This window comes from Taudactylus pleione, unplaced genomic scaffold (genome assembly GCF_031769625.1).
Source record: "Taudactylus pleione unplaced genomic scaffold, aTauple2 ptg000244l, whole genome shotgun sequence".
In the NCBI taxonomy this organism is placed as follows: Eukaryota; Metazoa; Chordata; class Amphibia; order Anura; family Myobatrachidae; genus Taudactylus; species Taudactylus pleione.
Window position 1 is genome coordinate 2,525,793 of NW_028284646.1, and position 27,479 is coordinate 2,553,271.

Consider the following 27,479-nt stretch of genomic DNA (forward strand, 5'->3'; position numbering starts at 1 on the left):
AGATAAGGAAGTATAGAGACTGGCTGCAGGAGAGGAAGGGGTGGTGTCTTGGGCAGGCATAGGAAGGAGTAGAAGAATAGTCTAGAATACATAGACAAAGTTGAGGATAGGAAGGAGCAGACACTTGGGACCTCATGCAAGGACGGAGCAGCAGCTGGTTCTTCAGAGTAGGAAATGGTTGCCCGTAATGGGGCTGTGGCCTCGTCTGCCCTCCTAGCTGTGCCCTTGGTACACCCCAACCCTGTGATTGAGCTGAGATGCAATTAGGTCTACCTCTGACATTTCTCACCCCTCCACTAACTGGGAGAACATGTAAGGATACAGAGACCGTTCCCTGGCATAAACAGCATGTTTTCTGAGGTAATCTGCTTCCCAGTTTTTCACACCGGAGATGAAGACAGACAATATACCTGGAACAATTCTCTGCCCAGCAAAAGATCTTGGTCATCTCTGCTATTGTTAAACGGTTATTTATGTATGCCATTGCTGTGACAATGTCTATTTAAAACTGGAGAGGGTTTGCCCAGAGATACGAGATAAGTTTGTAGAACACCCCAGTACTCGAGGACATTTATTGGAAGATGTGCTTCAGCTTTAGGCCAAAGGCTCTAAAAGCAAATGCCCAACCACTCCCCAACCAGAGGAACTGGCATTCGTGGTTAATGTTTCTGTGATGACGCTGCTTCAGCCACCCAAGGGGGAATTGATTGGGAGATGGAGACAACGAGAAGTAGTGAGTTGCTAGTCTGTGATCCGTTCTGAGCCTGCAATGCCCATGCATGGAGAAGGAATACACAATTTCTCCACCAGGAATACACAAAAGGCTCTGGTGTTGAACATAAGACCCAGGAATGAGCACATGTGAATCAACCAAATGGAATTTGTGATTTATCCAGCTGTGATCCTTCAAGTTGTATTATCACTAGGGGAGCACAAAGAATGGCAGATGGTACATTTATGGAATGACAGTCTTACTCTATAACTGTCTGAGCCAACATCACTGGTGGCAAAAACCCTGGGAGCCGTGGCCAAACCAAAAGGTAGAACGCACTGTAAATTGTTTCCCATCACCGCAAATGGGACAAGGCTGTAGTTTCCACCCCAAATTGGGATATGGAAGAATCTTTTTTACAGAAATGTGTCCCTTTAAATTGCAGTAATAGATTAAAGAGACTCCACTTGGAACGTGAGTGCCTGCATTTGTCACCTAAGATAGTTTAGATTCAGAATTGTCAAAAGATACGAATTTTGAATCATATCGGTCCTTGTGGGGAAGGAACCAATCATGTTGACTTCTTGTCAGCAGCCTTGGGCCCTATGTACCTGCATCATCCAGCTCATCTGCCACCCTAGTGATCACAGCTGGTACCGCCTGAAAAAGTTCTGAAAGGGCCTCTGTTTCCTGGAGACCTGAAAGGACTAAAACTAATAGACTTTTTGTCTTTGGAAGCTTTCCCTGGATGGAAGGCTCTTATCCCAGCCATAATCTGTCAAGATGGATTCCAGTTGTAATCTAAAAAGGGCAGCATCTGCAAAAGCCTTTTATATTGTCTCTTCAGTTGCGTCAAATAAAACACCTCGGCATGCCGGGTGTCCACATTTCTTCCAAACTCAATTTATCTTCACACATTTGTGTGCAACGAAGTCTGAATCTGTTAAGGACTCCAATGCGAGCGGCTATGGCTTTTTCTCAACTCTAGTTCCATCATGCTTTGTTGTAGGCAACCTAACATCACTACTACACTGTGTGTAGCTTTCGCTGCAGTGTTATGACTAAGACTCAAATTAAACCTAGTCCACTACTCCTCAGAGCTTCAGTTACACTGTATGGTGTATAAATCTTAGGTGTCGGAGGACACATCTGTACACACCAATTTTCCAACTCTTGCAAGGGCTGCATTTGTGAGTGCATCACCCATCTAAGCCAGAACATTCATGAGATGATCCACCACCTTAATTAGAATGGATTGTGAAGATGTGGACTGTAATCTGATATAAATATCCTCTGCTGCTTTGTTAGCCGAGGCAACCGCTAGCACGGCCCAAAGTTGCCTATGTGGTCAAAAGAAATTGTCCTTCACATTTACATCTGGCTGTGTCGGTATGCAGTCGGGAAGCCGGCGGGACAGCCGGCTTCCCGACTGCTTCATTCCGGCTAGGGTTAAATGACAGGTGTCTAAATCCAGACGCCTGTCATTTTACCAACGCCGGGAGACTGGCGCCCGGCTTCCCGATCGAAGGGATGCCGAGCGCGGATAGCTGCGCGTGGGGGGGAGTTTTTGGGGTTAGGTACCCCCCTGGGGGACTTGGGTATAGGTGGCGGGGAAGGGGAGGTTAGGGTTAGGCACTGGGGGGGAAGGTTAGGGTTAGGCACCCCTAAGGGAGGGTTAGGGGTAGAATTAGGTTGGTGAATACTTGGGGACGATCAGGATTTTCATCCTTGTCGGTCTGCCGGGATTTGAACCGCCGGCCACGGGTCCGGCGATAAATCAAACCACTTCTTCTGTGCCTGGCCCCAAAAACCACAAGGACCTAGACACCTTCACACCAGGGGCCCGGAGATCGCCGTAGCCGATGTTCTATTAAGAGCTCCTCCATATACATGAACAAACGCAACAGCCACATAGGTTGAAAATAAAGAAAAACTCTTGCTCCAGCAGCTAAACAATGATGGTGCTGACTCCAAAGGCACACAAAGTAACCTGGCTGACGGGATGTGGAGAGTTGAGCTTCAAACAAATTTAGTTTGTGCCAACTCTTATCGGCACCCTCTACACACTACGCAGTGTCCCACACTGACAGGGAAATTACTTTTTTCCCTATATATGTTAGTATCTTATGTACTCTCTACAACATTTATACATTCATTCTAAAACTTCTCGTTATGCCTTCACTAGTTCATTCTTTTAGACTATCTGTACTTTGTCAGGGTGTATTCTCAAGGTTTTTTTCTAATTCTGTACAGTGTCTGTGCACTGGACCCATGTTTCTCCTAGAAAATTAGGGTTTTGTTTTCTCCTGTAAAATACTTTTCTCTGAGTCCATGGGGGATACTAGAACCATTTGGGCGTTCCAATGCTGTCCCCCTAAGGGAGGGAACGCACCTGTGCTGTGAGGAGTACCCGTCGCTAAGACTAGTGTCTACAGGCGAAGGAGTCCACACAGAGGCCTGGTAGCAGCGTTCCACAGAGGAACTCCTCCCAGGAAGCATCCAAGAGAAAGCCGGATGAACAAAAAATTAATCTGACCTATGGAAATCTGCGCGTACAGCAAAGCGAGAAAGGACCGAGTAATGTGGCTCATTCTGCAGCAGAGGTGCCACCACAATTTCCAGATTGTTTTCCTTTGGTGGCTTCCCAATTTCAGATCAATCAAGACTGGTGCAGAGGATTACCAAGTCCTGCTGTAATATGAGAATACCCGTCCGGCAGAAGAGGGCGAGAAGGAACACCGGCTTTCTCCTGTCCTTCTAACAGTGTGGTTAGTTTCTGGTATTAAGAGCCATTTCACTTGCATTCATTTTGAGCCCTAGCTTCGGCGGATCTCTGCTGGTCTCCGGGAAAAACCTAGATTTTATGAGTCGCCTCATTAAGCTGGTTCAGTGAGCTTCAGGTGAGGCTTGGGCCCTGGCCCCAAAGTAAAAACAAGGCAATGGGGAACCTACTGACAGCTGGCAATAGGACCCTGTATCACGTCTTGCAAGGAGAAGCTGGGGTCACCCGAGTGGCCAATCCGCTTAGCTAGCTGAGAACCGTCAGAAGCAGGGGCTGAGGCGCAAGACCTTTACCGGAAGAGACCCCAGAGTCCTCTTATTGTAGCAGGACCTGTCCACTCAATTAGGTCAGGTAGTGATTACTTTATGTAGTGTTTCCCCATATATTGCCTCTCTAGGAGGGAGAGCGTAAAGGGCATATGTAAGTTTACAGAACTACCCTCACAAAAACCACAACATCTCAACAACATACAGGAGAGATGGTGATAAACCCCAACATGGGGAGGACCCATAGCATTAGGTGGGGGATAGTCTGTGCCACAGCAAACTGACGGTGCAGACTAAATGCCCGAGAGCAGAAGGGTCGGACAGTAACTGGATTGGCTGACCTAAGTAGAGGACAGTGTGAGCATTTAGGTAACTCAAAACTGCTCAGACCATAGTTTAGTCACACAACCTTGAGGCTGTACATGTTAAACTCTCTAAAAGTAAACCAAACTGTTCCGCTTAACCAAGGACCCAATGCTACAGACTAGTACTGTAACGAACAACCAGCTTCTGTCTACAGCAGGAGTAGGCAATAAGCTGCCCCCTAGCTGTTGTAGAACTACACATCCCAGCATGCACTGCCACATTTTCAATATTTGGCCATGCTAATACTGGAGCAGGGAATGCTGGGATGTGTAGTTCAGCAGCAGCTGGGGGGGGCACTTATTGCCCACCCCTGGTCCACGGGGATACCAGAGAGCTTGGGTCATAGCATACCTTCACCTGAGTAATTAACACTGTGAGGCAAATCACCCCAATTCATGAGTGGAGGACACCTACCCAGCTGGTAATTAGACGTAATGCAGGTTGAACACCTTATGGGATAAAGGTGGCACCGGTCTGCTGGAATGTACCTCAGGCAATAAAGGTAAAACGGCCAATAATAGTAATACATGCCTTGGCAAATGGTATGCACCTGAAGCTATAGGGTTATTAGTTCAAAAACTCGCTGTAAGGCAGTGTAGTATTGGAGCAGTGTATGTAACCTCTGTCTCAATTTCTTTCATTTTATTTAATTTTTTATTTTTTAAAAGACCACAATTATATGTATGTAGCAAATGCTGTGAGGCATTAGTACTTGTATGTGCTGTGAGGTGCTGACAGATAGGAATCTATAAGGGACCCATTATCTGAGCACTGTGGGCTTGGCGGAGTAAAGTGTACTCTGTAAAACCTGAGCTGTGGGGGTGCTTTGAGAACCCCCTAAAACAGACATTCTTTAAGTGGAGAAAACTGTGAAAACTATACACTTGTATTCCTATACTACAGCAGTTATGTAGGACCTCCATATTACATAAGGTGTTACTTATCCTTCTAGCATTTTTGTGTTTTTATAGACTGGGATGTCTTGGATTCACATTGCCAGAGTTTCCACCAACTCCAGTGGAGCAGGGAGCCTCAAAGTCCCTCTTTTTTCCTGATGAAGCAATTAACAAACATCCACGGTTTAGGTGCGTTCAGGCAACAGTTAGAAAACCTATGTATATTGTATTTAATATTGTTGTGAAACTTTGGTTATTTTCAAGCAAATATTACATTGGTTTAAAGAGGAAGGCCACCTTTACAGAACTGTGAGGGTGGTTCAATAAATAAGGTAACAATATCTCTCGTGTAAATTTATTCAACTTGTACATATTCAAGTTAGGGATGTGCAGGCTCGGATAGGTTCGAGTTTGCACGTTGCGTTCGGATTTTTCCCTCCAAAAAAACGGAACTCAGAAAGAGGCTAAACGTCATCTTACATGGACGAACATCATCGTTCCTGGACTTTTGTTATTACTTACCTGAATCCCTGCTCCCCCGTCTTCCCGGCCTGCTCGGCACTATGGCAGACGTCGTGACTTCTCTCCCTTCACCTACTGTGGGAGCCAGAAGGCGGAGCTCATGAGTGAGCTGAACATCACCATCTGTTGCAGATAGTCTTCCACACACTTGCTATTTCAATGGTCCAAAGACCTAGAAATCACACTGTGCCAAGCCAGGGCTGTAGAGAGGATGGTCCAGTACCTTCCAATGGTAGCACCGTAACAACTTGTGCTTGCCATTGACTGAGTGTTACCTGGCGTTATCATGCAGCAATACGATGCCTGATTGCAACAACCCAGGTAGTTTTCAACGAATTGTCCTCCAAGTGGAGCAATGTGTCACCAATAGTGGACAGTATTCACAGTATCTCCCTTAGTGTTTTGGAATCACAAGGACATGCTTCTTGTTTATTTCCTCACCGTCGCCCTGACTTTTTTGCTGCTGGTGATTTCAATTTCTTTTGAAGGTGGGGATGATGCATGTTTGTCTCCGGCGTCACATGATGCACCTACATTTCATCGCCTGTAATACGATTCAGTAACTGCACTCCGCGTCAAGTGCATCCTATTGGTTTTGTGAAGTTCTGTGAGTTGCTTCAGTACCCAGCGTGACAATGAATTTCAGCTGCTGATGTGTCCTTGAGATGCAAAATTCTGATCACACTACGCACATCTTTGTTTGAACATGTTTCCGCCAGCCCCGCTGTCTTACAACTGATGTTGGGACAGTATGACTGGTAGATGCAGTCTAATGGCCCTCAGGGGAAGCAGTGGTCTACCTGCTCTGGCCTTGCTGGAAGTTAAAATGAAATGGAGAACATTACACATGCGAGAAGTCTTGTTACCTTACTTATTGATGCAACCTCGTATATTTTCTAGGCAGGCTTTTTCGTTTTCATTGCCCATATATAACGACTAACGTTTTCTTGTGTGTCTGTATATGATGTGTATTCTTTTTGAGGGCCGTAAAAATACGATTTGCTTTTCTGAAGGTGGACTTCTAAGAAATATTATTTTATTAATTCAAGTTTGACTGCAAGCTTCTTGACTTCTCCTGTAAGAGAAGATCCATACTGTGATTTATATTTTGTGTATTCAATTCTAAAATCTTGCATTGTTATGCAGCACTTTGACCAGAAATATTCGACACAGACGAGGTGAAAAAGTTGCTATTAATGTTCCGAGTGAGTATCTTTCTACTGTATAATGGTAGGTGCCAATATGTGCTGTAACTTGCTGCTTAATGAAAACATATTTTTTTTTTTTTTATGCAGTTTTTAAAGATCAAAATACCCCCTCTCCTTTTATTGAAAGAATTGTGAATGATAGTGGTAATGAAGCCAAGGCATTGAAGCCTGACCATATTTACATGGATGCCATGGGATTTGGCATGGGCAACTGCTGCCTTCAGGTATGTAGTTACTCAGGACTTCAATATCCACGAGGCTGCGGAATTCATCACTGTACCAGTCGGGGGTCATTTCAGATTTATGTTAATCACAAAAGAACACTGCATTGTGTGGTGTGTTTTATAGAAAATATTTGAGTAAGGTTTACAATGTAATCCAGAATTAATTTCCAAATGAAAACCGTTGTTTGCCTGGTAATAGGGTGTCATGTGGTTTTGTCCCCTCAACACTTTGACTTTTCTTGTGAGTGGTAAGTCGCTTGACACATACTACTGGCTTTCCAGCTGTGCAAGAATATTCACCTTGTTAGGGAAAAGGTGAACTGTGCTTTGTAGTTAATCACTGAACGTGGTATTTTTCTTTTACACAAGTGGTTTCTTTTCTGATTTACCTGTATTTCCTGCATTAGGTAACTTTCCAGGCTTGCAGCATTTCAGAAGCCAGGTATCTCTATGACCAGCTAGCTACAATATGTCCAATTGTGGTAAGATGTGGGGTTTTTCTTTTTTTTTTTTTTTTTTTTTTTTTTTCTTCTCATGGTTTGAATTGGATATAAATAAGATGTATGAAAGTAAAGTGCTGGACAAATTTAATTCTGCATCTATCAAACTTAGCCTTTCACAAACACATACCAATCAGTTTGCATAGGTATGTTTGCTAATTTACTATAAACCACTACTATGGCAAGTGTTCTCCCAATCCTTTATTAGTTGGACGGTCCCCTGCGACACTGTTATCCGGCCAAAAGTCCCGCTGCACTGACCTTTCATATAGAGACAGCACAACTTGCAGGTGCGTCACAATGTCGGGCAGCATCTGATTGGAGGGAAGAGGAGATTTATCCCACTTTATAAAAGGAAGGACAGTTACAGAAGTTGCCAGTGAAAAGCGGATCACCTGCGTCCAGTCTCTGCGTTTCACAGGCCACGAGTTTGTTCCTGGGGGGCCTTCTGTGTAGCCAGCAAATGGAAGCCATATCTGGGTGCTGTTTAAAAAATGAATGACATAACATCACAGCTGAAGGTTTAAGCAAATATGAGAACATAAAGATTTGTAGCTTCACTTTATGATGCTTTCAGATGTGCTGCCTTATTTGTCTAAATAGTCTAAAGTTTGGCGAAGGCAAGTTGTTAGTTTACACAGAAATAGACTCAAAGCTATGAAGCTATGCATTATGGAATTGAAACGCACACCTACTTATTTTAAGTTTCCATCTACATCTTGCTGGTGAATGGTCAGACCTTCAAATAAATTGTTCTGATACTACAGCTTTTAAGACAAAAATATCTATGGTAAGTAAACTGTTATTAACCACCTAGAAGCAAGATTTCCAGATATGCCAGTCATGTTTTCAATACAGAGAGCCAGTCTTAAAATGAAGCTTGTGAAATTCTTTGAGCATTTTTCTAAAAATGGAAGTCCTGCAATTTTAAGCTAAGAATATAGTAAACTAGAAAGGGCATATATAGATAAGGAATTATTGTCAGAGCTACAGTAGCACATAATCATAGGTCTGTATCATCAAACCAGTTACGTAAGGATAGTAGTGCAAAGCATCCCAAAAAGACTGCATATGCATCTCTCCAAATATACTGAAAAACTTGTTTCAAATTTTCATACCATTAATTTTTTATGTGAAATATTGAATTTGTGTAATTCAGTCTAATAAGAGTCAGTTGCGTTCATAAATTCATATGACAAATGGCAGACTAATAGTTTATCTTGTGTGTCTATATGCAGTAAATTGTCTGCTTTGTTCCAGACCCGTGTGGTCCACAATTATGGGGGTAATTCTACAGCCTTGTATTAATTATCATGCACTATACCTTAGGGTCCCAGACTCGCAGAGATAAGTCGCTCAATGTAATTGTCAGTATTGCCGGCGACTTCCTGACTCTGGGGTCTGGATATATGATCACAGTATTTTTGATACACGATTCCTGACTGTCCTGGGCTCGCAGGAGTATGTTGCTCTGCAAGATTACCAGCTGTGTTCAGGCTCTTTGTTGTGTAGGAGCATATGAAAATTACCAGCAGCGTCTCGCTAGCAGGAGTCTGAAAGCTTCTGCACACATTGTTTGTGCCTACCAAAAGAGCTATATTTTCTTTGTCAGTGTGCAGCTAGTTAATTTGGCAGAACCACCATTGCAGTCCATTGCAGTGTTTAAGCATAGTACTGGAAATACCCAGAGCCAGTCAATTGAACTGTCTCTTGTATGATCAGTAGGTGGTTATTCAAAAGCCGGTATTTCTTTGATGTAAAAGACCACCCATGGTCTGCAGATAGAAGCAATAACATACACTGGATAGTGCTCAACACATTTCTGTACTTTTGAGAGAGACTTACTGAATTCATGTCATGAGGACTCTTAAACCAAACACCTCTTGCAGTTTGTAAGATGGATTCTAAGCCTAACATTGTGAGGCAACTCATTTCTCCTCCATGTTCTTCTATCACATGTCTCGAAACTGAATGAGCTAAATATCCTCTTAACCAGAGTACACACTAAGACGACCGGCAATCGTGGAAATGTTCATGGTGATTTGCCTTTACCCTGGACAGCACGTGATTGCCGGTACACACTTCAACAATTAATAAATGACTGAACGATCACTCGTTCCGTCCTTCATGAATATGCATGGTGCCTCATGCGATATAGTAAAGTTTGATGTGCAGCACATCAAACCTGGCGTCGTCTCATGTGACCATGGGTGCATACATACTGCATGATTTGTCGTTCCGATTTAATCCTTTACCTGGGGTCATCTACTGTCCGTATTACTGGTTTATGGGGGATTATTCATCAAATCTGTCAGTATTTGTAAGTAGGCTCTAATTTAACCATATGGTATGTTTATGTATTGTACTCTCGTATTTTCTGATTGCGTGAAGTATTTTTGTGTTTTGGGGGGTTTTTTTTGTTTTTCATCCTGCTGATTTCTTGCCTTGATAAACTGTCTCAATACTTTTTCCTCCCCTTTTTTAGATGGCTTTGAGTGCTGCTGCCCCTTTTTACAGGGGATATGTGTCTGACATTGATTGCCGATGGGGAGTAATTTCTGCCTCTGTAGATGATCGAACTAAAGAAGAAAGAGGCCTGGAGGTACTTTCTGATTAAATGCACATACTGTTCATTACACTTTTTATTCTTTTAAATCTGCATTTTAGCAATTTAAAATAGAACTTACATATTTTTGTTCTGCTCTGTAGCCTCTGAAGAATGAAAAGTACCGAATCACTAAGTCTCGGTATGATTCTATAGATAGTTATCTATCTACGTGTGGGGAAAAGTACAATGACCTTGATTTGACTATAGACAAAGCGATCTATAACCAGCTAACAGGAGAGGGTAAGCTGCTCAAATGTTTAAATATGGTCTTCGCAACATATGGAACAGTTGTATGTTTTTAAGAGAACTGTTTCAAGGTATTTTTATTGCCAATGCACATTCTGAGTTGCTTTGCTTTTCAGCACTTTCTTTGCTCATAGATCTACTCTTTTTGTATTACTTACTCTGGCTCTTTCAGAAATGCTTGCTTATGCAATGTCTGATGTGCATGTGCAACAAATTAAGGCCATTGATGTCACAGCAAGCATAACTAACGTTACTCATTTATGGTGATGAGGTATAATTCTTGTAACAGAGGTGTAGCGTAATCGGGGTTTGTGACTTTCTTACATTTTGGATTTAAAGCTGAGTAGTGTTTTTGTGGCTTTTACTGCATAAAATTATTTGGTTTTAAAATGCAAACTCATGACGCCAGTTTTGTTTTTTAGTGTTTTTATGCAGAGCGGCTCAAACGTGTATTGAAGGACCTTACCAGTTAAACTTATTTTTTTTTCTTCCTTTTAATGGTGTTGCAAGTTTATAAAGACATAATTTTAAAGTGTGTATGTGAGGTTATAATAGTGCAGTTTTTCACCTGATTTCTGCTGTGCTCCTGTTACTACTGATCATACTTGAGATTGTTCTGCTTGATCCCTGGACACAGGAATTGACCATCTCTTGGCTCAGCACATTGCACATCTCTTTATCAGAGATCCTTTGACATTGTTTGAAGAGAAAATACATTTGGATGATGCCAATGAATCTGACCATTTTGAGGTATGTATTATGGCTAGTGGTCTATTGCATTAGAAAATGGTGTTCACTCCGGTTTGGTTCCTGCAGCTCTGGGTACCTTTTTGGCTTGTGATTGAAAGCTCTTACATTTAATTTATGGTAAAATATAGGCTAAAAGCTCTATGTTGCTTACACAGCTAATACTTGGCATATTGTTTAAATAGTCAATAAAATGTACTTAATTATGTAAAATGAAGTTTTAGTTACCCCAAGGGGGCACTTGGGATTAGGCGCCACTGGGGGGGTTTAAAAAAAACCCGCCCCCCCCCCCCATTCACCAGAGGGTTAGGTGTAGGGGGGGTTGGGCACCACCGAGGGACGTTAGGCACCACTAAGGGAGGGTTAGGGGGTGGGGGCGGGTTAGGATACTTAACAGCCCCAGTCGGGATCCAGACTGTTCGGGCCTCCAGCATCTGTATTTAGTCCGCCAGCATTGCATATCGGTTCCAAGTGGATGATGCACATGTTTGTAGGTTGTGGGGTATTTTTTTTTTTTTTTTTTCTCCTCCTATAATTGGTAAATCCAGAAATGTATAAACTGAACTATTCATACTGGTATTTTACTGTTAAGTAACCCTCTTAAGTGTTCGTCCTACTTTTTTTTTCTTGAACAGAATATTCAATCAACAAATTGGCAAACCATGAGGTTTAAGCCTCCTCCACCCAATTCTGATATAGGGTGGAGAGTAGAATTTCGACCTATGGAGGTTTGTATCTTTATTATTTATTTATTTTTTTATCTGTTTGTGTCCTATTCTGAAACGAGATCAGTGCACTACAATAAGCAAGTTATTGCCAAGATATAAATAGGAAGGCGTCTTGGCAGTTTGCAGGGTGACACATTGTATCCTTGTTTTGCATGCATAACCTGTCAGTTTGTGTGCCCAGTAATCATGTATTCCTGCACATTAAAATTGGGATTAAAAATGTTACTGCATTTTGTAAATATAACGTCTACTAATAATCACGTATACTTTTTTTTTTTTTTTTTTTTTTTTAGGTCCAATTAACAGACTTTGAAAACTCTGCCTATGTAGTGTTTGTTGTGTTATTGACTAGAGTAATTCTTTCTTACAAGCTGGATTTTCTCATTCCTTTGTCAAAGGTAAATGTTAGATGACAAAAAAAGCTCATTTCTAGATGTCATGATACCAGAATTATTACATGAGTTGATGTGGTGGCTATCTCCAATGGCAAACCAGCTATTCATGAGTTGGTCTTCTTTCGTGTGTGTGTGTGTGTGTGTGTGTGTGTGTGTGTTTTCTTATTTTGTAATAAGTTGATTCTATCTAGTTGTCACTATTTTTGTCCTTGGTTCTACTTCTCCACTTTCGCTTGCTCTCGCCAAGACACGCTGATGGTAGATCACATAACTAACCACATTTTGTACTCTTTCTAATGTTGTGTGGGTTTTTTGTTTTTTCTTTCTGATTGTATGACAAAGTAAAATGTTAAAGATAATAGTGCAATGTACAATATGGTATATAGACACCCACAGACACACCTCAAAGTGAACCAAAAGCGGTGTTCTCCCCAGAAATTTTTTCCAGCCGGGTGGGATCCAAACGTAGCCGGGTGGGGGCCTTCACAATTGTGTGCTCGCCGGGAAAAGGGGCATCTCCCAGACCAATCCAGCCCGACATGTCTCAGGCTGTTCCCCCCACTGGCTCTCAGTCAAAAGTGCCCATTATGCAGTGCCCCCTGTATTTGTGCCCTTTATACAGTGCCCCTGTAGCTTTCCCCTTTATGCATTGCCCCCTGTAGTTAAGCTTTGCCCTTATGCAGTGCCCCCTGGCTGAAGTAGTGCCCGCAGATTGGCCCCTTTATGCAGTTCCCCCAGGCTGGCTCCTTTATGCAGTGCCCCCAGGCTGGTCCCGGCCCCAGCACTTGTCTTTACTTGCTGGTCGCTGCCTCGCGCTGACTGGATCTAACTAGATCCAGCAGGCGCTGGGGCAGGCTCCTCACGTCGCGGGTGACGTCATGATGTCACCCGCGCAGTGCATCATTGGGAACGCTGGCCTCTGAAGTGATCGGAAGCTGCTTTAGCCTCCAGTCACTTCAGAGTCCAGCGTTCCACAGCGGGGGTCGGTGGGTAAAAGTGCCGGGCGGCAGGCTGTTTGCCGGGCGATGCGTCCGCAGAAAACTGCCTGGGGAGAACACTGCAAAATATTTAGTTGTCTAAAGTTTTTATAGCCGATTTTTAAACTTTTTATCAGTGTTATTTGGGTGTTGACGATTGTAAACTAGGTTGGTCTTGTGCTGAATATTCACAACACAAACCTGCAGCTCTTGGAATTAGAAAGTATGTAAGGTCTATTGCTGTTTTGTGGACACCCAGTTATTTAGAACTACGTGTTTAAATTTCGAATGGTTTACATTGACTTTGACTTTTTACAGGTCGATGACAACATGAAAGTTGCCCAGAATAGAGATGCTGTACGTCAGGGATTGTTTTACTTCAGAAAGGATATTTGTAAAGGTATCTGCTTTATTAATGTAATAGTCTTGTTACATCTGTATGCAAAAAAACAGCATCCTCTTACTGCATTTGTTTTCCAATCAGCAAGACAGCCGGCACTAAAACCTCCTAACAGTTTTTAAAGCAAAAGTTTTAGTTGAATGTATAGAAATCTTGTATAAGCCACACACTACTTTCAGGATGCTTCTGTTAATTGGATGGTCCTACTGTTGGAAACCTTTCATTTTTACATATCTACTTAATATGTAAATATTTAGTATATTATTTTTAGAATATTTTGATGGTTCAATTTATCTTATCTACAGTGCATCCAGGAAGTATTCACAGCGCTTCACTTTTCCCACATTTTGTTATGTTACAGCCTTATTCCAAAATGGAATAAATTCATTTTTCACCTCAAAATTCTACACAAAATACCCCATAATGACGATTTTTTTTTTTTTGAGATTTTTGCAAATTTAATAAAAATAAAAAAAAACTTAAATCACATGTACATAACTATTCACAACTTTTGCTCAATACTTTCTTGCTGCACCTTTGACAGCAAGTACAGCCTCAAGTCTTTTTGAATATGATGCCACAAGCTTGGCACATATATCTTTCCTCTTTGCAGCACCTCTCAAGCTCCATCAGGTTGGATGGGAAGCTTCGGTGCACAGCCATTTTCAGATCTCTCCAGAGATGTTCAATCTGATTCAAGTCTGGGCTCTGGCTAGGCCACTCAAGGATATTCACAGAGTTGTCCTGAAGCCACTCCTTTGATATCTTGGCTGTGTGCTTAAGGTCGTTGTCCTGCTGAAAGATGAACAGTCGCCCCAGTCTGAGGTCAAGAGCGCTCTGGAGCAGGTTTTCATCCAGGATGTCTGTACATTGCTGCATTCATCTTTCCCACTATCCTGACTAGTCTCCCAGTTCCTGCAGCTGAAAAACATTCCCACAGCATGATGCTGCCACCACCATGCTTCACTGTAGGGATTGTATTGGCCTGGTGGTGAGCGGTGCCTGGTTTCCTCCAAACATAACGCCTGGCATTCACGCCAAAGAGTTCAATCTTTCTCATCAGACCAGAGAATTTTGTTTCTCATGGACTGAGAGCCCTTCAGGTGCATTTTGGCAAACTCCAGGCGGGCTGCCATGTGCTTTTTATTAAGAGTGGCTTCCGTATGGGCACTCTACCATACAGGCCTGATTAGTGGAATTCTGCAGAGATGGTTGTCCTTCTGGAAGGTTCTCCTCTCTCCACAGAGGAATGCTGTAGCTCTGACAGAGTGACCATCGGGTTCTTGGTCACCTCCCTGACTAGGGCCCTTCTCCCCCGATCGCTCAGTTTAGACGGCCGGGCAACTCTAGGAAGAGTCCTGGTGGTTCCGAACTTCTTCCATTTACAGATGATGGAGGCCACTGTGCTCATTGGGACCTTCAAAGCAGCAGATATTTTTCTGTAGCCTTCCCCAGATTTGTGCCTGAAGACCAATCCTGTCCCAGAGGTCTACAGACCATTCCTTGGACATGCTTGGTTTGTGCTGACATGCACTGTCAAGTGTGGGACCTTATATAGACAGCAGGTGTATGTTTTTCAAAATCATGTCCAATCAACTGAATTTATCACAGGTGGATACCAATTAAGCTGTAGGAACATTTCAAGAATGATCAGTGGAAATAGAATGCACCTGAGCTCAATGTTGAGCTTCATGTTAAAGGCTGTGAATACTTATGTACATGTGATTTCTTTTTTTTTTTTTTTAATTACATTTTCAAGAATCTCAAACTGTTTACATGTTGTCATTATGGGGTATTGTGTGTAGAATTTTGAGGACAAAAATTTATTTATTCCATTTTGGATTAAGGCTGTAACATAGTAGTTTCCAAACTTTTTGAATCATGGCACCCTCCTGTATCAGTATTGTTTTCACGGCACCCTTAAGCAGAATGTTTGTTGTTGAGAAATTCAGAATAAAATGAAGTTAAGTGAAGAAAATTGTGCTTACCTGCCATCCTTTGGTTCAGTTATGTGGTGGTGGACAGATTTGTGCTTCTATTTGTCCACATATTTACGTTACATTGACCATAAATAATTTTGATTTGATGCTGTACCACCAACCTGAGGCACCCCTGCAAGTGTCCCAAGGCACCCCGGCGCACAGTTTGGGAACCAGTACTGTAACATAACAAAATGTGGAAAAAGTGAAGCGCTGTGAATACTTTCCGAATGCACTGTACTACTTGTAGGTTCTTTCATAATTTTGTGCTAATTGTGGCTCTACTGCCATCTATTGGTTTGTTATAGCTGTTTGTAGTGTTTTAAGTATGCATTCTCTATGAAAGAGGTTGGGTTATGTTTAAAAGGTGCTGCTACAGATGTGTCCTTATCAAGCCTCTATACGCCATGCAGCGCGATACCCTGGCGTGAGTAAGCCCCCAGGTCCCGTATAGCTCGGCTAGAGTTTTTATTTATTTTTTGCCCAAAAATGCACATAAATTGCGATGCAATGCAACTAGGACGCACCAAGACACGGTGATGATTAATTTGACATTTGTATATCTGTGTGCAAAACGGAACTTGGAGTGGAAAAAAGCTGCGGCTTTTGCCATTTCGTATTCTGATATGTATGACACTTTTTATACATGTGTACACATCCCTAGTCACATCGAATTGCAACTTGGACACATTTTCTGCTCAAAAGATGCCTGACGCTAGCAGAGTCTCTCAGGACCAGGCACTCTAAGAGGGGCTGTTTGGCATGACTGCAGCAAAGATGAGTGAGGGTACATCTGTAGGTGTAAGATTAGAACCCCCTTCACCAACTGGTAAAAGTCTATATATAATGTTTTTGTATTTATTTTTTTCAATCCAACTGCCACAAGCTTTGTAAAGAAGCAATCCTTTACAATATGAAAGGGTTATATCCCGTTAATGCTAATCATTGGGTCACTTATCCATTATATATTACAGTAAGAGCAATATTTGCAGGAAGTTAACATCTCATGGGAGGCCTAGACAAATAGAGGCAATTATATTTATTTAGTTATCTATATAGCTCACACATCATCTGCAGAACTTTACATAGCATATTTGGCCTCATCGGTCCCTGCCCTAGTGGATCTTACAATCTATATTCCCTACTACATGCTCACAAAGACACTAGGATTATATTTTTGTGTCCGATTGCAATTAACCTACCAATATGCGAACATACAAACTCCACAACGATAGGGCCGTGTTAGGGAGTTACACTGAGGACATCAGTGCTGTGACACAGTAATGCTAACTATCACAACACGTGTCCAACCTTCGCTTTGTCCCCAAACTGAGCAACTTGCTTTTTGTCATTTGCAGCATGTTACATCTGTATCATACACATTAGAACATGATGGTGACAGCTGACAACTTCTATTTTGCAGCTGGCATTGCTGCAGTTGATGGCTGTTCTGCTCTTAATGGTACAGAATCTGAAACTGAGGAGTACACCCTCATGAGCATTGATACAATAATCAATGGGAAGGTAAAAAATGTACAGAAATGTAACGCTATAGGTGCGTACACACACAGATTTATTTTTGAATGATTTAACTATAACGACTTTATCGTTCAAAAAATCGTTCAGTGTAAAACGATTATCGTTCATGCGAGTTCACGTTTGTCTATTGTAGTTCAGTCAGACTGGCCAACTGAATGATTTTCAATAGAAGTTGCAACATTTTTCCTTCAACACACAGAAAATCGTTTATTATGTAAAGTAAAACCACCTACTTTGTAAAACTATCTTTGTTCACTTTTTCAAGGGAAAAACTGAACGAAAATCGTTCATTACTTCGTTGTGTGTGTGTGTGTGTACACACCTTTAAGGTGCGTACAATCGTGTTTTTTTTTTTTTTGTTTGTTTGTTTTTTTTTAACTGTAACGACGTCATTATCGTTCAATCGTTTAGGCTTAAAAAAAAAAAAATATATATTTTTTTTAAACCATGTTCGATTATCGTTCATGCGCGTTCGCGTTTGTAGTTTGTTCATCGTCCATTCTGACTGTACAACTTCACTATTTCATTAAGGGAAAGTTACAAAAATCATTTGTTCCAAAAAATCGTTCATTACATTTTGTAAATGAACGATTTTAGTAAACTATTTTTCATTAATTTTTTTTTCCCTTGAAAAAATTTACGGCAATCGTTTACTAAAATCTTTCATTTAGAAAATCGTGTGTGTACGCACCTTAACTATTAAGTAGTTTGTTCAAAATGTAAATTTTATTTTCTTCTTCTCCTACAGGAAGGTACTTTTCCAGGTTTACTTCCAATACTTAATTCTTATCTTGAAAACATGGAAGTAGATGTGGACACTCGCTGCACCATTTTAAACTACCTTAAATTAATCAAAAAAAGAGCTTCTGGTACGTTTTTCTGCATTTGTGCTCTGTGCTAGTTGATGGACACTTTTTGTACTACTTCATGGTACCGCTAGCAAACTGTAGTTACTTTAGTTATCAGTCTTACAATGTTGCTTAGAATTCCAAGCTCTAACCAGCCTAAAGCTGGGTACAAACTAGACTATATATTGGCTAATTTGTCATTTCAAGGCGAATCGGAATGGCAAATCGTCCAGTGTGTGAGCACCATCCCGTGCGTCCATTACATCTTCAGATCTGCCTGCGGTTCAAGCCAGTCCGAAGATTCGTCGGCTGACTCAATGCCTCTGGATGCGGAAGGGAAACAATATATATCGGGCGGTTGTCCACCAGATCGTGTAGTGTGTACAGACTGCCCGATATGTAGTCCCGTCAATGTGTATAAACAGTCTAGTGTGTACCCATTTTAATAATCCTGTGCAGTTTGTCCATGCCACGTTAACCTAATCTCTGCTGTCCATCACAGATCCCAAATGCCTCATTTCACATCTACTTGTCAATGCTGGTGGTTTTTGCAGAACAGATCAACCTAAATGCAAGACGCTAACAGGCATAGCTGTAATCCTTTAATCTTTAGACCATACACTGATTAATTAAAACTGATGTAGTGGATAGAGGGGTGTTGTATAAAAACTTTTATATCCAGTTTTAGTAAACTACTTTTTAAAAATCTGTTCCCAGTATTGGGAGTTTTATCAAACAACCTCTGTAGTCATTGTTGAAGGGGTTTGTATGTGTTGTATGGAATATAAAGCTAGGTACACACTGGAGCGCGATGTCTGGATGATATGCAGTTTCGTAACAAATCTCCTTCATCACTCAGTGTGTACCGGCGATTACACGCTCCCGTGGTCGCTAGCGACTGTCGCCAGGTTTGATGTGCTGCACATCAAACCTAGCGATATTGCTAGTGGCCATTGCATTGTTAATGATCGATGCAACTAATGAACGATCACAAAGTCGTCCAGTGTGGACTCACAATAACTGACGGGCATTAGTTTCAATGTCGCTCCAGTGTGTTCCTAGCTTAAGATTGTCATGCCACTGAGTGCAATTACTGAAATATGATGTTCTCAGACACAGTAAACTATATGCCTCCTGTATTATGGTTTATTGGAGAAATTGGCACATTGACCATATGGAGTACGGTCTCTTAAATAATCTGTTATATTTTGTAGGAGAACTGATGACTGTTGCTCGATGGATGAGGGAATTTGTTTCAAACCATCCAGACTACAAGCAAGATAGTGTGATCACTGACAAAATTAATTATGACCTAATGGTAAAATGTAACCAAATAGCTAATGAACAGGTTAACTGTCCAGAGCTGCTTGGTTTTACCACTACTAAAGTAAAGCAGAGCGTGATCAAACCTGTCTCTATAGGACTACTGTAGCTCTGTAGCCACCAAAGTGTAGAGTCAGTTGAACTGGTTTTTGTTGGAAAGATGACCAAACAGTGATGTGGCACAAGATTATGGGCCAATATGCTTTTTATGCAATGGTAGCTTACTATTAACATTTATACAGTGTATATGTAAATAGTAAAATATTTTTATGATTAACAATGTATTCAGATAACATTGTATCAAGCTACTGTGAAATTAACTTACGTTTTTATGTATACTCTGGGAAAACCATTATGTGCAGTTCTCAGTATGGTACCAGTAGTTATGTTTTAAGCTTTTTTTTTTTTTACTTTTTTTTTTTTTTTTTTTTTTTTTTTTTTTTGTTAGTAATGATTGTAATAACCATTGTATTGGCAACTAATGCATCAATAAATAATGTACTTGAGGTCTATTACTAGAGCACGCACAAGAAATGCATTTGCCAGCTTCCTGCTCTGGCACAAATCTGTTTCTTAAATCTGTGCCCCAAATAAACAATTGATCAGCTGGAAGACCTCTGCGCTGAAGCAAGCAGTTTGCCCATGGTGGACTCGTGTTGACCAGGGGAAGATGATTCCTGCATTTGATTCCCACAACCACCATTTGCCAGGTGTACACTGCCTGCTTTAGGCCAAATGCTTAGATTTGTGTGTTTTGTTTTTTGTTTTTGTTTTTTTTTTTTTCCCTTTTTTTTAATTGTTTTATTTCCAGTTTTCACTACTTGTAAAGTTGGAATTCTGTCGTAGTATCCACTGGAAATACCGACCAGAGCATGTCCAACTGGAAAACCTCACTGGCCTTAAATCTTATCTTGACTGTGTTATCTACAAATGACAGGGTTAGCCTAATTTATGTGATGTGTTGTAATATTTCATTATTGCTTGTAATACAGCACCTTCCTGTCTGTATAAGAATATATATAACCAAATGTATATGTGAATTGATCCTATTTGACTGTTAATGGGAAGTCTGACTTATTTTTAATAACAAATGAAAATTACTCAGATTGCAGTTTGTATACAGATCTAAATCAGGATCTACACACTTTTATTCTAATAGATGATGCTTTGACTCTTGTGATTGGATTTCTTTACTGACTGACTTCACAAGCCCAGTTCAATGTTAATACAGCTGTTTTATTCTTGTATATTTAAAATGCCTAGCTGGTACCTGCTGTTTTGGGGAAAATAAACAATAGAAATTCAATGTGTTCGTGCTTATTTAAACTGGTTGGAATGGCATCCTGACAGTCAGAATCCTGACAGGATTAGGTAAGTATCCACCCCCTAATCCACCTTTCCTGCAGCCTAGCCCACCCCTAGTGCCTAACCTTAAACCTAACCCTCACCTTAATACTTAACATTGGGATGTCAGCGGTCGGGATTCTGGAGCTGGGTGTTCCGGAAACTGTATGCTGACCACCGGCGTTCCGACACTGCTTGGGTGCCGATTATGTCCCATTAAGCACAAGGTAGATTTTGATAAGTGGCAAGTGTACATTTCTGGTAGCAAGTCATGACAAGCTTTGCATGTTGAACGGTAGTGCAAATTACTGCTTGAGAAGAGCTATAATTATATTTATCGGGGTGTTGTAAAAGTTGTTAGTTTCCTTCAGTAATGCACCCCAGTGAGAAGTCCATGACCAGGGGTATGCCACTCAAGTATCACATCTCTTGTTCGGTCTGTCAAGTAACAGCATGTATGCGTCAATAACCATCTAAATACATATGTTTAAAGTATGTGTTTGATTAGTTTTTCTTGACTTTTAATCAACCTTAGCATGAAACTGCATGATGCAATTCTATAAGTCAGAGGTTCTAATACTCTGCCATCGTAGTCCAGGTTTTGAGGATATCAATCCTTGAGTCCAGATGGTTAAATCAAATTGAGGTACTAATTAAGTCACCTCTGCTCATGCATGGATATCCTGAGAACGTGGACTGTAATGGTGGAGTTTGGGATCCTCTGCTATAAACTACATATATAAATCTTCAACATTTTTAGTTTATAGGCAACTTAACCTGTACTGCACTATAAGTTTGTTTTCATCTTACAGAGACCTATTTAATTTCTGCTTTGAGTTATTGGTTTTAAATGTATACAATATTGTGCAAAAGATTTAGGCAGGTGTGGGAAAAAATGCCGCAAAGTAAGAATGCTATCAAAAATAAAGTGAAACTATTTAAACACTTATACCAATAAACAAAATACAATGAACAGAAGAGAAATCTAAAATCAATATTTAGTGTGGCAAACCCTTTGCTTTCAAAACGCCATCAATTCTTCTAGGTACACTTGTTAAAAGTCAAGGATTTTGCAGGATTATAGTCATTAACCAATCATACCAAACAGGTGGTGGTGGTAATCCTTTTCATATGTAGGTTAAAACAGTCATCAACTAAAACAGAAACTGCTGTGTGGGAGGCTTAAAACTGGATGAGGAACAGCCAAACTACTACAAAGCTGTACACCATGGCAAGCCTGAGCACAGCAATAAGACATAAGGTAGTTTATACTGAATCAGCAAGGTCTCTCCCAGGCAAAGATTTCAAAGCAGACTGGGGTTTCAAGATGTGCTGTTCAAGCTCTCTTGAAGAAGCACATAGAAACTGGCAACATTGAGGACCCGTTGACGCAGTGGTTGGCCAAGGAAACTTTGTGCATCAGATGAAACACATCATGTTTTCTTCACTTTGAAATTGGAAGATGTCCAGCAGTGCCATCAGCACAGAACTGGCAGAAACCAGTGGGACCCAGGTACACCCATCTACTGTTCGGAGAAGTCTGGCCAGAAGTGGTCTTCATGGAAGAATTGCGGCCAAAAAGCCATAGCTTTGACGTGGAAACACGGCCAAGCAACTCAACTGTGCACGAAAATATAAGAACTAGGGTGCAGAAAACTGGACTAATGAGTCGATGAGAAAAATGGTTGTAACAAAAGGCAGTTTGTTAGCTGAAGGGCTAGAGAGCAGTACAATAATGAGTGTCTGCAGGCAACAGTGAAGCATGGTGGAGGTTCCTTGCAAGTTTGAGACTGCATTTCAGCAAATGGAGTTTGGGAATTTGGTCAGGTTTAATGGTATCCTCAATGCTGAGAAATACAGGCAGGTACTTATCCATGCAAAACAATTGTCAGGCTACAAATTTATTCTGCAGCAGGACAACTACCCCAAACTTACAGCCAATATCATTAAGAACTATCTTCAGCATAAAGGAGGAGTCCTGGAAGTGATATGGCCTTCACAGAACCCTAATCTCATCATCATCGAGTCTGTCTGTCTGGGATTACATAAAGAGACAGAAGGATCTGAGTAGGCCTACAGCTACAGAAGACCTGTGGTTAGTTCTCGAAGATGTTTAGAACAACAGAGTACCTTCAAAAACTATGTGTAAGTGTACCTAGAAGAATTTATGCTGCTTTGAAGGCAAAGGGTGGTCACACAAAATATTCATTAAGATTTCTCTTCTGTTCATTCACTTTGCATTATTTTAATTGATGATTTTATTTTTAACACTTTTTTTTTTTTTTTCTTTTTTTTTTAAAGCATTCTTACTTTGAGCATTTTTTTCCACACCAGCCTTGAACTTTTGCACAGTACTGTATATTTATGCTGTTCATAACACTGATCTCCTAGGTGTTGGACTTCTGTAGCGCTGGCCTGACTATTACAGTATACTGGCATTTAGGACACCGTGCTCCCTGCATGGAGCAGCACATAAATCTCCCACCCCCCCCCACCCTGCCTTTAGCTCACTTTAGAGTGAGGGGAGGCGGTGAAGGGACACTCAGTAAATGTGTTGCTTACCTGATGTAATCAGGTTTGTCCGTCCCTGGATTTATGCTGGGTACACACTGGCCAACATATCATTCATCAAGCTGTTGACCCATGTATCTTCCCGACCATCAGTCTGTGTGTACATACAATAAATCTGTAAAATGGTGTCGTTCATAGATTGATCAGTTGTTAGATATCTTTCAGGTGCAGAATGTCACAAGTGGGTGGGTATATTCAAATGTGTGTATGCATAGGATTGTTTGTGCATAAACCTTACCAATCGTTGGATTGGTTGTTCGGATGGCTGATCCATCACCCCAGTGTTTTACTCAGTGTCCACAGTTTTCTTCTCCCCTCGTACACAGATTTTGCTATACATTTATACAATATGAATTAATAACAGGACTTAGTTCTTATAAAAGTATGTTATGTGTAGTGGAAATATTGCATAATTGTGGAGCTTCATTTATGGTATTAATTACCACAGTTCTGTAGTTCCTCCAGATAGTCTAGACAGCAGCAGCTCTCTGCAGAGGATTGCTTACTCCTGATGAGTGGTGTCTGTCTAGAAATTACACAGTGAAGCACATTGCAAGTGACGTTACGATCAGTGTGCTAGCGGCTGTCCTGCTTCCTGAGTATTCTGGTGTGACTGGTTAAGCTAGGGTGAGAGACATAGTAAGTAAACTTACTGTATAAACTGTCAAGCTACAAGAATGAGGGTCTGCATATGAGTTTCCTGTAAATTGTTATTGTAGTTTCTTAAAATCTGCTCATCTGAATGTTCTAATCTGTTAATCCTAGATGTACAAAATATTTAGTCAAGTAGTTGCCCTGCACAGCATTAGAGAATATAAAAGTATCCTACAATGAAAATGACTCTTCCGTATGAGAATAGTTCAATGGAAACTGGTTTGGTTGTATTGAGGGAAACATTTAATTAGTTTTAAATTTCTGTCTTGAATGTAAAGGTGTAATGTTATGTTAAGCGGGCATATCCAATTAGCTGCATTAAGGTGTAAATCGTGCACAAGGTTTTGGTATTCAATTAACCACACAAATTCAGCTATGTTTATTTTCAATAGAATATAAAGTGGCTGTTTCCTTACAGTTCCAGAGCTGGAGCAAAAGTGGGTTAATCGTGTTTGGGTTTGTTTTTTTTTTTTTTTTTACAAGTTTTAATTATTGAAAAAGGGTTTAGAACATATACAAATGGAAACAATGCAGCACTGTATAAACAAAATAAAATTGTAATAGATATGTTTTATAGCAAGTATGTACAGATTAAAAGCAAAATATATAATTGCATGTACCAACATATGCATACAAAACAAAGAAAACAAAGGCAAAGCTAACCACATATACAGAGGGTAGGAGATGAGACAAAGGAAAGAGGTAAAGGTGAGGTAGAAAATTCAGGGAAAATTAGAGGAAACACAGGTAGAGGGGAAGAATAAAGAGGCATGACTATTTGGGAGGACATAGCTAAATAAGGCAAAGAATAACTACGTCTGATGCAAAGGAACCAGGGCTTTATATGAAGGCGATGACTTAAATACTGTCCTGCTAAACCAAGTAGTAACAAAATTAGAGTGCTTCTCTTAAGATGTGTGAAAGATAGCTTCCATATTCATGTAAAAAAAATCTATCGTTGGCACCACTCCCAAATTGAGAGCACTTCCACCAAACGCTAGTGGACTGGGATAACTGCTATTGCTGCATTAGCTAAATGTTTAAGGAGGGACTTTTTATATTGGAAAATAGGACTATTTGAATATGAGTGTAGCCAAAAGTCGGCCCACTTGGGACCTGATAACCCAGAATTTCAGACGTCAATGCAAAAATTTTCTTCAAAAGGATAATTTGGGGATAGCTTCACTATATATGAATGAGAGAACAGCTATTTTTGCCGCAGCACCAACACAAGGGGAAGGGAGGGGAGGGGGATCACAGAAGGGAAGAACTTATGTAACGTGACTGGACATGTGTACCACCCCGTTAAGCGATTATACGGTGTCTCGAGTATCTCCTAGTAAAACAGGCAGAGATCAATTTACAAGCTTTCTCCCAGTTTATATGTATTCCATGGTATGATAGATCGTTGTCCCACGCATTACAAAAAGGGGGTTAGCAGGGAAGTTGCCATGCAACGGGATTTGATAGAGGCCAAAAATGGTGTGCTTAGGATCTGTGGAGTGGGAGCACCTGCTCAAATGGTGCAAGGGCCCTGTTCATTTCAGGAATTCCCCCATGGGAGGAAGCAAAGTGGCGCACCTGCCAGTAAAACCAGTAATCTCGTTCAGGAATACCAGCAGACGAAGAGAGGTCAGAAAAGGATTTAAATACCCCATTAGTAAGTAGATGCCCCAACCTAGTGACTCCTACCCTCCTCCAAAGAGAAGCTATCCTACCTGAAGAAGGGATTATTAATAATGAACGTGAGTGGGGATATTGCCAATGAGATTCCCAGTTTAGGGCACAGTATTCTCCACAATATTAAAGTGAGGCCAGCTGTTGGGTGAGCAGAATCCACAATCTTAAAGCATCAGGGCAAACTGTACAGATTAAGGTTTGTAGGGGCTGATACCAGTTCTACCCACTGTTTTTCTCCCGGTCCTCTAGACCAATCTATGAACCTGCGCAAAACTGAGGCCTTATAATAAGCAGATATCATAGGCAGTTGCTGGTCACCCTCAGTTTTTCTCCTGAAGAGATTAAGGTGCTTAAATCTAGGTTTCCTTCCATCCCCAACAAAGTTACAGATAACCTGTGTGCCTCCTGTAAGGAGTGGGGTAGGAGTCTTGGTGGTACTGCCTGGAAGAGGTACAAAAACCTGGGAAGAAAGTTCATTTTGAAAATCTCTATTTTAAGCTAATAATGTCAGGACTTTGTTCCCAACTACTGGGATACCTGTCCTAAAAAAATAAAATGATTATTTAGGCAATTGAGTTTGTAATTAGCTTAATTTGTCTAAATAATCTGTCATGTTTTGGGTGATATTCTGCCAAAAGTGGAATAATGGGTTAAAAGATGTGGGGCAGGTATATGAAAGTGTTGTATAGATGGGACAGGTGTTTTTAAAAGTGGCTTTAAACTAGGGGTGTGCACCGGCCACTTTTTGTGTTTTGGTTTTGGATCTGGATTGGTTTTGCCAAAACCACCCTTCTGTGTTTTGGGTTCTGGGTTTTGTGTTTTGGATCTGTATTTTTTGAAAAAAAGCATAAAAACAGCTAAAATCACAGAATTTGTGGGTTTTTCTGCTCCTATGCTATTATTAACCTCAATAACCTTAATTTCCACTCATTTCCAGTCTATTCTGAACACCTCACACCTCACAATAGTGTTTTTATGTCCAAAAGGTTGCACCGAGGTAGCTGGATGACTATGCTAAGAGATACGAGTGGGCGGCACAAACACGTGGTCTATCTAGGAGTGGCACTGCAGTGGCAGACAGGATGGCAGTTTGAAAAACTAGGCCCCAAACTATACATAATGCAAAGAAAAAAAAAAGGTGCAAGATGGAATTGTCCTTGGGCCCTCCCATCCACCCTTATGTTTTATAAACAGGACATGCACACTTTAACAAACCAAACATTTCAGCGCCAGGGTCTGCCACACGACTGTGGCTGAAATGATTGGTTCGTTTGGGCCCCCACAAAACAAGCTGGCAATTAATGTGTCCCTGCACAAACTGGCTCTACGGAGGCAAGATGTCGTCCTCATCCTCCTCATCCACTGATTCCTCACCCTCTTCAGTGTTGTGTACATCCTCATCCTCACAGAGTATTAATTCGTCCCCGCTGGAATCCACAACCACAGGTCCCTCTGTACGTTCTGGAGGCTGGTCTCCCTGGAAGAGTTGATAATTCATTTTATGAACATCATCTCCACATTTTGTGGAAGCAACCTGATACGCCTTTCGCTGACAAGGTTCCCGGCTGCACTAATCACTGTTTCGGAGTACACACTGGAGGGGGGGCAACTCAGGTAAAATAGAGCCAGTTTGTACAGGGACCTCCAAATTGCTTCTTTTTCCTGCCAGTACAGGTACGGACTGTCTGACATGCCTACTTGGATGCTGTCACCGATATAATCCTTTCACAGACAGACGCACGCTTGTCGCTGCTGCTTTGAGGATGCAGGTGCGGCTACAGCCCACACATTTCACAAAGACAGAAAAAAAAAGAAGAATATTTTTATTGTTTGTGGAGCGCACTTGGAGGGTTACACCACCCTTTAACAGACAGACGCACGCTTGTCGCTGCTGCTTTGAGGATACAGGTGGAATCTAGACGGGATTTGGAACCGGGGACACACTACCTCCATCAATTGTCTAA

General features: G+C 41.2%; 1 protein-coding gene across 4 annotated transcripts in view; it reads left to right on the forward strand.

The window, feature by feature from the left end:
• GCLC (glutamate-cysteine ligase catalytic subunit) overlaps positions 1 to 20,572 on the forward strand; it is a 43,913-nt gene extending 23,341 nt beyond the window's left edge. For 3 of the 4 annotated variants that reach the window (XM_088479674.1, XM_088479675.1, XM_088479676.1), the window contains 13 exons: positions 5,098 to 5,211; positions 6,691 to 6,749; positions 6,840 to 6,976; positions 7,384 to 7,458; positions 9,962 to 10,078; positions 10,186 to 10,324; positions 10,968 to 11,080; positions 11,713 to 11,805; positions 12,099 to 12,203; positions 13,496 to 13,577; positions 16,980 to 17,080; positions 17,844 to 17,964; positions 19,158 to 20,572. In XM_088479674.1, the coding sequence (XP_088335800.1) occupies positions 5,098 to 5,211; positions 6,691 to 6,749; positions 6,840 to 6,976; positions 7,384 to 7,458; positions 9,962 to 10,078; positions 10,186 to 10,324; positions 10,968 to 11,080; positions 11,713 to 11,805; positions 12,099 to 12,203; positions 13,496 to 13,577; positions 16,980 to 17,080; positions 17,844 to 17,964; positions 19,158 to 19,375 (1,474 nt within the window). In that variant the 3' untranslated portion in view covers positions 19,376 to 20,572. Of the gene's footprint in view, positions 1 to 5,097; positions 5,212 to 6,690; positions 6,750 to 6,839; positions 6,977 to 7,383; positions 7,459 to 9,961; positions 10,079 to 10,185; positions 10,325 to 10,967; positions 11,081 to 11,712; positions 11,806 to 12,098; positions 12,204 to 13,495; positions 13,578 to 16,914; positions 17,081 to 17,843; positions 17,965 to 19,157 lie in introns of those variants that run through there. The other variant, XM_088479677.1, reaches the window with a different exon arrangement.
• Positions 20,573 to 27,479: the final 6,907 nt, after the last annotated feature.